We start from the raw sequence: 12,794 nt of genomic DNA, 5'->3' as shown, positions 1-12,794 counted from the left end.
TAAAGAACTGTCATTTTTTCCCCCTTCATCTTTCATTAACACAGCAGCTGTAAAAGATTAGCGTGCCTTATCATCAAGTCTTGTTTACCATCTGCAATGCTCATCTTATGTGATGAAATGTGATCCAAGGACTTTAAGGTGACAGTGTCAGAACAAGATCATCAAGTAGTGGGAATACTTGACATAGTTTCCATCGTCATAAAGTGACTGATCCTATTTAAAAATAATACTGCCTCCTCCAGCCAGCACAGCAATGCTGAAATACAAAATAGAAGAAGCAAGAGTTAGAAAGAAGACAACATGTCAGAATCAGATAGGAAATCAAATCTGAATAAGTCAACCACAACCAACAAAAATATTAAAAAACTGTGGACCATAAGCATGGTGTGCAGCTTGACTAAAAGTTGGCAGCAGTGGGCTTCAGAAAATGAGAATAAGCATGCCAGTGAACCTTCAGGATGGGCACCTCATGCTGAAAAAGAAGAAAAACCAAAGCAATATAAAAAGAGAAGTGCTGATCAAACAACGGGATCTATTCAAAAGGCATTTCAATCTACCGAGAAACTTGAAGGTGATTCTGGTAAGGAACCTTTGGAGTCAAAAATCAGAAGCAAACAGGTGACAAAAACCATAACAAGTAAGGTTCAGGAGAAAGGGAGCGACATTAGCTTTTTGACAAATAGATATGAAAATGAAACAAATGAGGCTGATAAAATCCTGTACGGGAACAAGTCTCCAACCCGGAGGAGAAAGTGCTCCAACCTCGTCTCTGAGCTCACCAAGGGCTGGAAGGACATGGAGAATGAAGATCACAAGACCCGGAGTAACAGCATAGACACTGAGGACAGTGGCTTTTTAGAGGGAGATGAAGAAATGGAAATATCTGAGAAACAGGAGGAAACAGCATATTCACCTGTCAGGATCAAACGACCTTCAACTACACTGTAAGTATGTGGGTACAGATTAAACGTTTCCTTAATGTATAGAGAAAGAAAAAAATGTGTCCTTTAATGAAATTGTATACAATTTGTTTCTCTTAAAATACTAAATGTTAACACAATTAATTTAACTGCTACAGAAAATTGAAAAAGGCATGAGATAATCGCTGCTTTTAAAACATGTGTACCAAACAATATACTGTCTTCTTAAAGCAGAATTTACATGATCTTAATATATGGCAGCCATATTAGGTCAGAGGTCAATGGCATGATTTTTTGCTTTCCAGGTGAGTTATTAGTAGTTGTAGAATCAGAGGCTTTTCAAATACGTACACGCTTCCCTCACATGAATGCTTAATTGTTGATAAAAAGGTTTTCTAAGGAGTGGTCAGTATTAAGATTTATTTAAGGCCCAGAGGTTTTATTCCTGATTGCAAATGTTCACCACCTCTTTCTTACAACTATTTTCAAATCACTGTCCAACAGTGACACCTACTGATAGAGGTAGGAACAGAATCTCCAGCATAATTGAAGTCCCTCCTGTTTAGGTTATATTCTTGTCAAGTCTCTGGTATCAGGGCCATCTTACACAGATTAAATACATTTTTAACTATCACATCTAGTATAAACATATCTATAAAATCAAAGAGGTAGTGAGTGATTTAGATCTCAAATGTTTTCCTGGTACCTTGTATAAGTTATGATCTTTTTCTTATTTTCCTTTAATAAGAAAATTGGGGGGACATGCTGTAGGAACATTATATCAAGAGCCTTATAGCGAGGGAGCACTGTATATATAGGAAAGTGGACTCAAAATTAAACAGAATCCTTAAAAACACATTTGTTGTATCTTTTTAATAACCTGCACTGAAATGCCTTATAAATAAAGCATAAACTTGATTGACTTGTGATTTGACACATGTTTTCTGTAGGGTGAATAAAGATGTGGATGAAGCAAAAAGGATCAATCTTCTTGCTAAGAAACACAGTCCTGTGGGTAACCTGAAGAGCAGATGGCAAAACTGGGCTGAACAGCACACTGTGACTCAGAAGCTAAACCCTTTCAGTGAGAACTTTGACTACAGCATGTCCATGGCCACCCGTCTCCACAAGGGTGATGAAGGCTATGGAAGGCCAAAGGAGGGCACCAAGACTGCAGAACGTGCAAAAAGAGCAGAGGCCCATATTCACCGCGAGATCAGTGACATGTGCTTCATTATCAGAACCATGGAGGACCCTGGACCAGACGGCAAAATCAGAGTCAATTTTGGACAACTTTTTGATAGATATGTGCGTATTTCTGATAAGGTGGTTGGCATCCTCATGAGGGCCAGGAAGCACGGAAAGCTGCATTTTGAGGGTGAAATGTTATGGCAAGGTAGAGATGACCATGTGGTTATTACTCTTTTAGAATAACGTTTCTGGATTGCATCAGCACTTATATTAAAATTGTGTTGTCAGTACTGTATACTGTAAATCAATGTAGTAAAGTTAGTATTTATCTTTGACAATTTTAGGACTGAATACCTGATGCGATGCGACAAGTGAAGTGCTGCGATGCAACAAAAATAATATTGCCTATACTACTGTGTTAGCTGACGGCGACTGGAGTTGTGTGTCCCGAGCCGAAGGCGAGAGCACTAACGAAAGTCAAGGTCAACTAACACACGGTAGAAACTTCATCGAGGGGGCACTACCCCTATTAGAAAATTATTTTGCTCATTATTTTCTTTTAAAAAAATAAAAATAAAATAAAAAAAAACAAAAACATTTACCTCGGGTACCCTTCCGCTGAGAAAAGTTATAAGAAAATAGTCCCAAAAATGTTCATAAGGATCACACACATAATTAGAGAGGAAAAAAAACAAATAACTTTTTTACTCGTCAGGGCCGCTTATAGTTTTATCTGAACAGTGCCAGATATCTGAATGGAGCAATATTACTGAACTGTCCGTGTCTCTCTTTGTTGTTGTTTGAAAGATGATGTGTTTGAGCTCCAGTCGAGCGGACAGGCTGGTACAGGATTGGTTGCTTTTGGCGATTGGCTGTTTTTGGTGGATAAATGAATTTGGACCAATTACATCTTTGTTTGGTATTTACTGTACAATAGATGTGAACTACGCTTAAAAATGCAGCATGTCAAAAAGAAAATGCCAGTACTTTCGTGGATTGATTTTAAATTTGATTCCCAGGTGATGCGGTGATGTTCCAGCAGGCATCTAATGTGTATTATGTGTATGTACGCTGTAGCTGGAAGCTCATTGGCTGATGATACTGAATCTGTACCCTTGAGCAAGGTACTTTACCTAGATTGCTCCAGTAAAAACCCAACTGTATCAATGGGTAATTGTATGTAAAAATAATGTATAAATAAATAATGTAATTGTATGTTAAAATAATGTGATATCTTGTAACAATTGTAAGTCTGCTAAGAAATAAATAATAATAATACTGAATCTGTTCTAATGTTAATTAATAAGAACCTTTCACACCACAGGCGACACTTAAGCGTTGTGAAAAAAATTGGAAGAAAAATAATTAAAATAATTTAAACACATTTAAAACTAAGACAAAACCAGAAACTTCAATTGTGTATACATTTGCAGTGTAATATAATCCCAAAAGTAATTTAATTTATTATTCACTTATTAAAAATAAATTGCACATGTCCGTTTATTGTGAACTTCTGCATCGAAAGTGGCACCTCGAAACTAGAGGACTGAGCACAAGCTGATGATGTGGATGGTCTGGGTGGAGTTTCAAATGACACTGAGGAAGGCAGGGAAGCAGCTGCGATGGAGGCTGAAGCCGGATCTTGAGGTGAGTTTGTGTTCTCATTATATGCGAGGCACACACCCCCTTTTCCTCCTTTCGGATCTCAAAAGATGTTTTTGTTAGTTGTCGGACACCCTTGCGTCCAAGTCGTGCCAAGTATTAACTAGCATCTGATCTGCTGGTCCCATCCTGACTACCACCAAATCAGTTTTGAAAATGCTTACACGCCCTCTGTGTATTCGATGTAAACAAAAAACTCGCCGCCTTGTATCCAGAGCAGGTCGACAAGCTTGTATTCCTGGCAAACGCACATGTAAGTAAATTGCGCACATTGAAGAAAACTGACTGTATATAGTTTGCGCTTCTTTGGAGTTTCAAAATGAACTACTAAACCTGGCAATAATGCTGTTTTTATTTCGCTTTTTTACAATATATTTTTCATACCGGGCTGCTCGCTCGTCTGCGTTTCCTGATTGATGACCACATCTAGTCCATGCAAGTACAATCAGCTGGTAAAACATTTATCCCGTAACTCCTACATTTTGTGTGCACAACTAATCGATTGTTATTTGGAGGCTTAACTGACAACCCTAGTCTGTGTTGTATTTTATAACGGAGAAGTCTGCGCCCTTCAGTAAAACAAAGTCCAGCTTACTGGGATGACAGCCCTTTGCCAAGTGGAACCGCTTCTGTTGATACATCAATGCTACCAAAAATAAAAGGCATTTTTTGAAGTAATACATAGTGAACATATTTTGATTTGTTAAAGTTTGTTTTTTGAAGTCTTTCATAAATAAATCAGAAATGTGTTTGTGTAAATTTGATTTATTGCTGTGAACAAACACACTGCATTGTATAAAAGCTCAATGCATTCTTCTTTTCTATTGTTATAAAAATGTGTTTAACTATTTTATGTAAAACTCAAAATAAGCAAACCAATAGCTAATCATGAACTAATTCAAATTACCTAAAAAAATGTACCTATAAAAAGTATACCTTATTTAATTGTGTTGCTATCCTGATCTGAGGCAGAACCATGACATCTGCTGCCATGTACCCAGAGACACTTATTCATTATTCAGATGGTAGTTCAAACCTAAAGTTAGACACTTATTCATTATTCAATTTTTACAATCGGTTTAACTGTGAAGCACAACATTTTTTTTTTTTTTAATACAAACTTTCACCAATAATGATTATTAGGCAGAGCAGGGCTCTTCTTTAGTAAAATATTGATATTCCAATTATTTTTTGAATTAAACGAGTGGTTGTGTCACTTACCCTTACTAACTTATGAAAGTACACACTGTAAACAAATATTGATACATAACAAAACACATCTGACTAAAATACAAAAATTAAATAACTCCCTCTCTATAATGCACATATAGTGAAGCAGAAATGTAACTTTCCATGAATTAACAATGCATAAAGCACCATGTAATCAACGCTACATTTTTTACAAAAAAAAAAAAAAAAAAAAGGTAACATTCCCACTCGTGGATCATTTTAATTAGCAGTTTTTAAACTATAAATAGCCTGGCTAAACGGCGGTTGGGAGTTCAGTTCGAAGAGACAGACAAGCAAAGCAAGTGTGAGAAGGAGAGCGGGTCGGGAGAGGGGAAGAGGGAATGGGCTCGCCCCAGGTTCGGCTGCCAGAGTGGGGCTGAAGCAAAGCTGAAGCTTCTCGTCTCCCAGAGAAAGCCGCAGCTCCCCTCGCAGCAAAAAAGTAAATACATTAGAAAAGAAAAACCCGTAATAAGCCTAATATTTATTTAGTTATAAAACAAATGCTGAATAAGATGTGTTATAAAGTGCCAGCGCAGCTTCAGTTCAGATACTGTATCAAAAGGGAGAGACAGAAACGGAAGTTAGACTGATAAGTTGTTTACAGTTTGAACACCGGTACTGTATTTACTGTAGAAGTACTGCATGAATCACTAGTATAGGGAATTGGGGGACATGCTGTAGGAGCGTTATATCAAGAGCCTTATAGCGAGGGAGCACTGTATATATAGGAAAGTGGACTCAAAATTAAGCCATGGCTATATTGGACTTCTGGTGTACAACTGACCCCAAACAAAACTCAAATTTCAGGCAGGAGTCCCAGATTACAATAATTTTATTTTTATACTATACATCACTATTACATTATGCTCTCGTAAAACCCCTTTAGGATTATTGTATAGTTAGCTGTAACTCCACAAAGACAATAAGATTGCTGTGGATGACCAAAAGGGAAGAAAGCTGATTTAATTGTATTTACAACTCCAAGTTCTATATCAGTCTGTAAACATTTAGTCTACATACTAACAAAGTTACAGAATTATAAGCAAAAACATTGAGGAAAAAAATGATGCCCTGTATTTCTTTAACATTCAGCATATATAGTATTTTGTTTGAGTACAGAATATTACATTTGCCCTTTTTTCTTTTAGACTGTAGCAGCACGTGTTAAGACAGATAACATCTTTAGGACTAGACAAAGAAAAGTACTGTACAGCTACTTCTAATGATGCCTAAGTACTGGGCTTCATTTATTAAAAACTTCTAGATTAAAGTGCTATAAGCAACCCACAAATCCACAGTTTTTATATATTTTTATATATAGAAACAAATCTACTATTTTAACATAACTGTACAAGGTAATATACATTATATATCTGAAACAAGCTGAAATGTCAGCACAAAAAAAGGTCTGTCCCACATAACAGCAGTATATTTTGTAAAACATAACTTAGGGTTTCTGATTTTGTGTTTTATCCTGACTTTTATACTCTTTTAAGAATTCAATTGATACCTGTTAAGCCATTCATGTATCTCAACCACAACTGAGAAATGTGTCAATAGTAAAATTGATTTAATTTGCATTTTTTTTCTGTGAAACAACTAAATGGGCTTTTAAATTGGCCAAGCCTTAATTTGTCATTTACAAGCAGAATGACAACGCTACATTGACGAGATTGCAACATGTTAATACACGACTAATCTTTATTAAAACTAATGAAAAATAAAGTATTTTGTCCTGGACACAATTTATTACAATCGTGCTGCGTAACTGTATTTACATTAATAAAGACGAGTCGCTTCTGCTTTGAAATGAAAAAGTAAGACTTATGATTTAAAAGCCCTTACAGAAAAAAAAACACACTGTAAATGAAATCAATTTTACTATTAACACGTTTCTCAGTTGCAATTGTGATACACAAAAGTCTTAACAGGTATCAATTGAATTTTTAAAAGAGAGTAAAAAAGTCTGTGTAAAACACCAACAATCAGAAGCCCTAAACATAACAAACCATGTCACCAGGCTTTACTATTAACACACAGAAATACACCTTGGCTTTCTAAACAGTCATTTCAAGCTATAATAGCTTCACATGTCTGTCTAATAGAATGACAGTAACTATTGCACTACAATTGACCTGTTATTTGTTTTTCTTTTTTTTTTGAGGTCACATGACAGCAATTTGCATATTCCACAAATCTATTGTAACAAATTACTGTCTACTTATACACTAATTTTCTTTAGGGCTAGTGCTAGCTGAACTCACACACACACCCACTTGACAGAACATTACAACTATGGGTATTCGGATATTAGCTATGTGCTATGATGCTGAATGGCAGAGGAACTATAATACAGTACTGTAGTTACTTCATTCAAGGAAGAATTGTTGGTATTGAAAGTTTGCTTAATTTCTTCTAAATGATTGTATTCTAACAGTAACAGATCCAGCTCTTTATTGTCATATACTGATCAACCCTAATAAGATGATATCAAGCTTTCCTGTCCTTCCCTATTTGTAAAATGAGTGCATTCTTAGATCTTCATTTAGCCCTCAAATCAGAAAGTGGTATCTTATCAGGGATGAACTGTACATTCTTCTCGTGCAAGCTTCTCAGATGGCTATCATCTAAAATCTAATACAGCTGATTAATGCTATTTCTTCAGTACACAAGTCTAGGACTGTTAGTTGTTTTTTCTGTCCCAAACCTGTACTACCTTCATCAGCAATTGTAAAAGTGGCCAACTGGAAATCTCTTCTAAATCTTAACAAACAAGGGCAACAGGAACGATAGGTTATAAGACATTCAAAATGTAATTAATTTGCTTTTTTGACAGTTACACACCAAAGTACCTAAACTAAAATAGTTCTGTACTGAATGAGCTGTTTACAGACAAAAAGCACACAATGTACTTTAAAGCAAGCTTTTTAATGATGTAGTCAGGTATGGGACACAGCCACTTTAGGGATGATCCGTTTCATTATGGCAATCTGTGAACTGTTTTATTCAAAAGACCAGATTTCAATATCTTGCACATAGAAATCTTCCTTCTTTGAGAGTGTATGGTTTCCAAATGTTTTGCATGAATGACTTCTTCCATGGTAGAGATCTCCATCCAGCCATAGCCCAAACTCTCCCCTAAAAGTAAAGGAAAATGGCACACTTAGTTTTAATTAAAGGAATTTAATTGGAGATTATTTTATATACGAGTTAGAGATTTAACAATTAATCATGATGGATAACTTATTTAAGCAAAAAGGTTATATATGTGCTACATATGGAAGGTGGTTCTCTAGCCCCTCAATTTACAGGCAACCTATCTATACAGCAGAAAGAAAGCCAAACTACAGAAGACAACGTAACCGCAGAAATACATTTGACAAGATTGACAAGATTGACTGCTGAACTGATTAATATTCTGACCACTAGGGGGTGCCAAAGCATTTGTAAAAACAGTACTGTATTGTTGGGACTGTAGAAACAAATAAGCCACATTAACCATTGCTGAAACCCCTACACACCTAAAAATGTGTGTTGTATTGGAACAAAAGTTCCCCAAGTGGAACCCTTTGTCAGCTGCAATAATTGAGCTCACGTGGAAGGTGGAAAGGGTTGCAAATGCACCCCACATACACAAGTGCGGTCAACTTATAATTAGGGCTTCTGTTTTTCGTTTTTTATTAATTTCATTTTTCAGTGCTTATTTTTTTAGCTATTTTTGAGTTTTTCTGTAAATTGTTTTTTTCTTTGGGCTTTCACTTTTTATATACTGTATGAAATTATTGTTTTTGGTTACTTTCCACAATGCTTGGGCGTTTATTTTTCTGTAAAAATATGTTTGGTACTTGCACACTTAAGTTGTACCCTCTTTCCTTTGCTGTCTTCCACAACGAACTCCTTATGGTCACTGGCACATTCTATTGGGGTTTTTGAGTGTAGGCATTTTTTTACATTTTGCAACACATTTGCAATTCTGTCTGAAATTCTCCATATCTTAACTGTAATATAGCTTTAACACTAGCACCACGATAGCTACATTTTGAACGTCTTTTGCAATTAAAATTTGAATATCTCCGCATATGTGAATCTCGTGCATGTCCGTTCTTAAGTGTTACTAAATATTTGAATTTAATACCCATACGGTGTTTCAGCTGCATAATCGTAAAAATGAATAAGTTATAAGCACTTGCTTCTTCAACTGCCAGACCCGCAGTTTATGCAGAATAATCAAAACAATATAGCAGACAGGTTAGAATGGGCTTTGCAATAAAATCAACGTCATTGTGAAACAACATATTATATACTCCTGTCTAGTGCTGAAACACTAATGAAAGTCAGTCATTCTACACATCATATATTATTAATTAATTAATTAATTAATTAATTAATTAGGCAGTTGTCACAAAATACACATTGAATCACAATACAAGGTGTAAAAAAAAAAAAAAAAAAAGTGCTTATTCTAAGCTCTCTGCACAAATCAGTGACCATCGGGACTGATCCTAAACAAAAGCCAGAGACTGTTGGAACAAAGTACGGTGTGGATATACTGGATCAAATGGCACGGCTGTATTCTGTCAAAGGTGGTACTCGCAGGTGGCCTGTGGCTGTTTTTTATAATGTTTTGGACCTGGCAGCCATCAACACTTTGGTTTTGTACAAGGAGTGCACCGGCAACACAATCACTCAGAGGGACATCATTTTGCAGCTAGCCCTGGAGCTACGGCAGAAACATTTTGATAAGAGACACGAAAGCCGGCTGGCAAATGCCCCTCAACCTTCAGCCAGCGCTGCACCCACTGGCACACGGAATAAAAGAATGCCAGGTTGCTAAATGCAATAAAAACAGAACTTTTGATGTCTGCGCCTGTTGTGAAAAGGCAGTCTGTGGCAAATGCCCTGGTAGTTGAAAAGTGTTTTTTCTGCATAGATTGTAGTTAGAAAGCTGTAATAGAACTCTGAACAGAGAGACAGAGCCTTTGAACTCTGTTTCACTCAAACCACTTTCACATTGCATTAGGTTATATTTTTGTTTTATGCTATTTTTACAACTAGTTATTTATGTTCTATAATTTGTGCGTACAGCTTTCTACACCTGTTTACACAGAAGTTTATTGCGTAAAGTTTATTTTATTACAGTTTATGTTTATGTATATGTGCTCTTTTAAAAAAATAATAAAAAAAAAGTTTCAATGTAAATACGGTGTTTCTGCTCTGAAAATGTTATGTATGATGTTCATAAATAAAAATATGAAGTTGTACCCGATTGTTTGGTTTTCATTTTCATATCGAAGTCGTTTTAAAATGGAGCCTCACATTTTGCGGGTGTGGCGGTTGTATGTAGTCTGAAATCTCTGCGGTTCTAGTGTTAATTCCCACAAACAAGTGTCCATTCCTCATTGTAATCTCATTTTAAATCTCGCAAGCGCAGTCTCCAATAGAAATGTATGAATGTGCTGTCGCTCAGTAGTTGGGGTGCTTTTAACCCTTTGCAGTTCTATGTCGGACCTGGTCCGACATTGCAATTTTCCCTTTCTGGTCCAATGTTGGACCCTGTCCGACATCATCAAAAAGACGTAAAAAACAGGTCTCTAGTCGTTTTTTCTCTGGAAAAAGACGAGAAAACCATTCAGTGGCTGAGTGAGACCAATAGGAGCTGAGAGAAGCCGAAAAAAAAGGGTGTATCTCATGAATACAGATAGCCCCGGCACCACATAGATAACACGGACATAAACAAACAAGATAGCTGCTTCTGCATCCAGCCCTCAAAGAAAATCGCGGACATTTGCCAAACTTTTTTGAGATGTTATAGTAATATAATAATGACTTGGATAGCATTATTGAGGAGTTTGGTGATAAATCGAGTGATCAGGAGATGATTTATCAGTATGCACGACTATTGTAACGATCACTCTGCACAACTGAGAAGCAGTTGCACTGTCCTCCCTAAGGAGATACTACTGGCCCTATTCCTATAGCTAAATAAGTCAGCAAGAGTGACAGACAGCAAAAGCAGGGACGTCAGAGGTGTCAATTTCACGAACAATCAGTTTATTATTGTGAACAATAATGTCAACAAATGAAAAAATGAACAAATGAATGAAATGAATAATGATAAGAAAGGAATTCAAATAATTGCAGGTAACAGGTAAGAAAAGCTGGTACAGATAAGTATATAGGGACAAACAGAAGGCTAAACAGATTCACAAAGTAGAAAATGAATGGTGTCCGGAGGGTCTCCAATAAACCCACACTCACAAACACAACACACACAGATAGACAAAAGATGGTGGGAGAATGACAGGTAGGCCCAACAAGTCCAGTAATAGCAGGGTAATTGAAATCCATACAAAGTAACAAAATAACAAAAAATATAGGCCACAAAGTATCAAATTAAAGTAGAAAAAATCCAAACACAAAAGAAATGATCTCACCCACAAATAAGGCAGTCCAGCAAAGTGTCCCGAAATGATGGTGATTGTAGAAGGTTGAAAACATTGAGTACGTTGAAATTGTTGAGACTGTCCAGTAGTGTTGAGTTGAATGGTGAACAGTTGTTTGAAAAAAATCAGGAGGATCAGGAAAAAATTGAGACCGTCACACATAAAACAACAAACACTAAACAGACCTAGAAAAACAGCTAAACTTAAACAAGTAACAGTGAAAACAAAAAGAGCAGTTTAGACAAAGCGCAGTGACAAAAGAAAATGAACGGATGCACTGGAATTATCTAAGGATGGTAATGGATTCACTGAAATTTAAGTAAAGAAAATGCTGTAGTTTAATGGATTCCGCTGAGAAAGGGAGTCTCCCTCAGGCCTGATTAGCCAGCTTTAATACAACTGCTGGCTACTAAGGAGCTCTGAGATTGGAGGGGTGGAAATCTGAATGAGCCAATGGGGAGAGAGGATGAATAGAGGGTGGTTGCAAGGAACTATGGGAAATGAAGTTTTGACCTGGCCAGGCTACTGACCCTAATTAAAGGGACAGGTGGGTGAGACTTACACCCACATTATGTAGCATGGGAATTGCTACACTATGAAGAGATATGTGATAAATACAGCAAACAAGGAGTGGGGCAGGGCTGGAGATGCAGTACTGGGAAGCCGCCCTTACAGGGTTTTGAGGATCCGCAACATTAAGTCTGTAGAACCTAGTAAAGGTAAGGTGAGTAGCCCACACCGCTGCACTGCAAATCTCTGTGACAGATGCACCCTACAATATAGCCCACAAAGTTGCCATGCCCCTGGTGGAATGGGCAGTAAGCTTTTCTGGAGGGGGCAAGTTGACCAGCTCATAGGCAGTCTTGACCATGTCTGCTATCCACTTGGACTGCTGCTTCTTAGACAGGGCTTGACCATGGGACTTTGCCCCATAGCAGACAAAAAATAGTTCGGACTGCCTCCAACTTTTCGTCCTGTCAACGTAGTGCACCAGGGCCCGCACTGGGCAGAGCGTATGGAGCTGTCGCTCTGTCAGACTGGAAAGAAGGTGGATGGAAATCCTCCAGTTCCACAGGTCGTGGGGTCAAACTCACGAGGCAGACACCATGTCTGGAAACACCCCACTACCCATCCTGGGAATGCGTGGACGATGACTTGGCATTCTGCAGGGCGTCATTAACCCTGTTGGAAAGTCCCAGCGGGCTCAAATGCAGCTGTTCAGGGGCCAGACCCAGAGCTGCAGGCTCGATGGGACGGGATGCCATAAGGTCCCCGGTGCCTGACTAGCAGGTCACGATGCTTGGGCAGTCTCCACAGCTGGCCGCTCAGCAGCTGCATAAAGGTTGAA

General features: G+C 37.5%; 2 protein-coding genes across 9 annotated transcripts in view; one reads left to right on the top strand and one right to left on the bottom strand.

Moving 5' to 3' along the window:
- Nucleotides 1–250: 250 nt before the first annotated feature.
- LOC117435224 (actin-binding Rho-activating protein-like) lies at nucleotides 251–3,386 on the top strand. Its single transcript, XM_034058226.3, has 2 exons — nucleotides 251–944; nucleotides 1,871–3,386. Exons 1-2 carry the CDS (start codon nucleotides 301–303, stop codon nucleotides 2,352–2,354), a joined length of 1,128 nt encoding a protein of 375 aa, XP_033914117.2. The 5' UTR covers nucleotides 251–300; the 3' UTR covers nucleotides 2,355–3,386.
- A 2,431-nt stretch (nucleotides 3,387–5,817) lies between these two features.
- LOC117394346 (oxidation resistance protein 1-like) overlaps nucleotides 5,818–12,794 on the bottom strand; it is a 155,481-nt gene continuing 148,504 nt past the window's right edge. For all 8 annotated transcript variants that reach the window (XM_059012690.1, XM_059012693.1, XM_059012691.1 and 5 more), the window contains one exon: nucleotides 5,818–8,141. In XM_059012690.1, the coding sequence (XP_058868673.1) occupies nucleotides 8,006–8,141 (136 nt within the window). In that variant the 3' untranslated portion in view covers nucleotides 5,818–8,005. The remainder of the gene's footprint in view (nucleotides 8,142–12,794) is intronic.

Source organism: Acipenser ruthenus, chromosome 3 (genome assembly GCF_902713425.1).
Source record: "Acipenser ruthenus chromosome 3, fAciRut3.2 maternal haplotype, whole genome shotgun sequence".
Taxonomy (NCBI): Eukaryota; Metazoa; Chordata; class Actinopteri; order Acipenseriformes; family Acipenseridae; genus Acipenser; species Acipenser ruthenus.
The sequence above is the reverse complement of the archived record's forward strand: the minus strand, read 5'-3'. Positions and strand labels throughout refer to the sequence as shown.

Coding starts and splice junctions, on each gene's coding strand:
- LOC117435224 (XM_034058226.3), top strand. CDS start 301: ATGTCAGAATCAGATAGGAAATCAAATCTGAATAAGTCAACCACAACC. Junction 945..1,870: donor AAACGACCTTCAACTACACT/GTAAGTATGTGG, acceptor TGTTTTCTGTAG/GGTGAATAAAGATGTGGATG.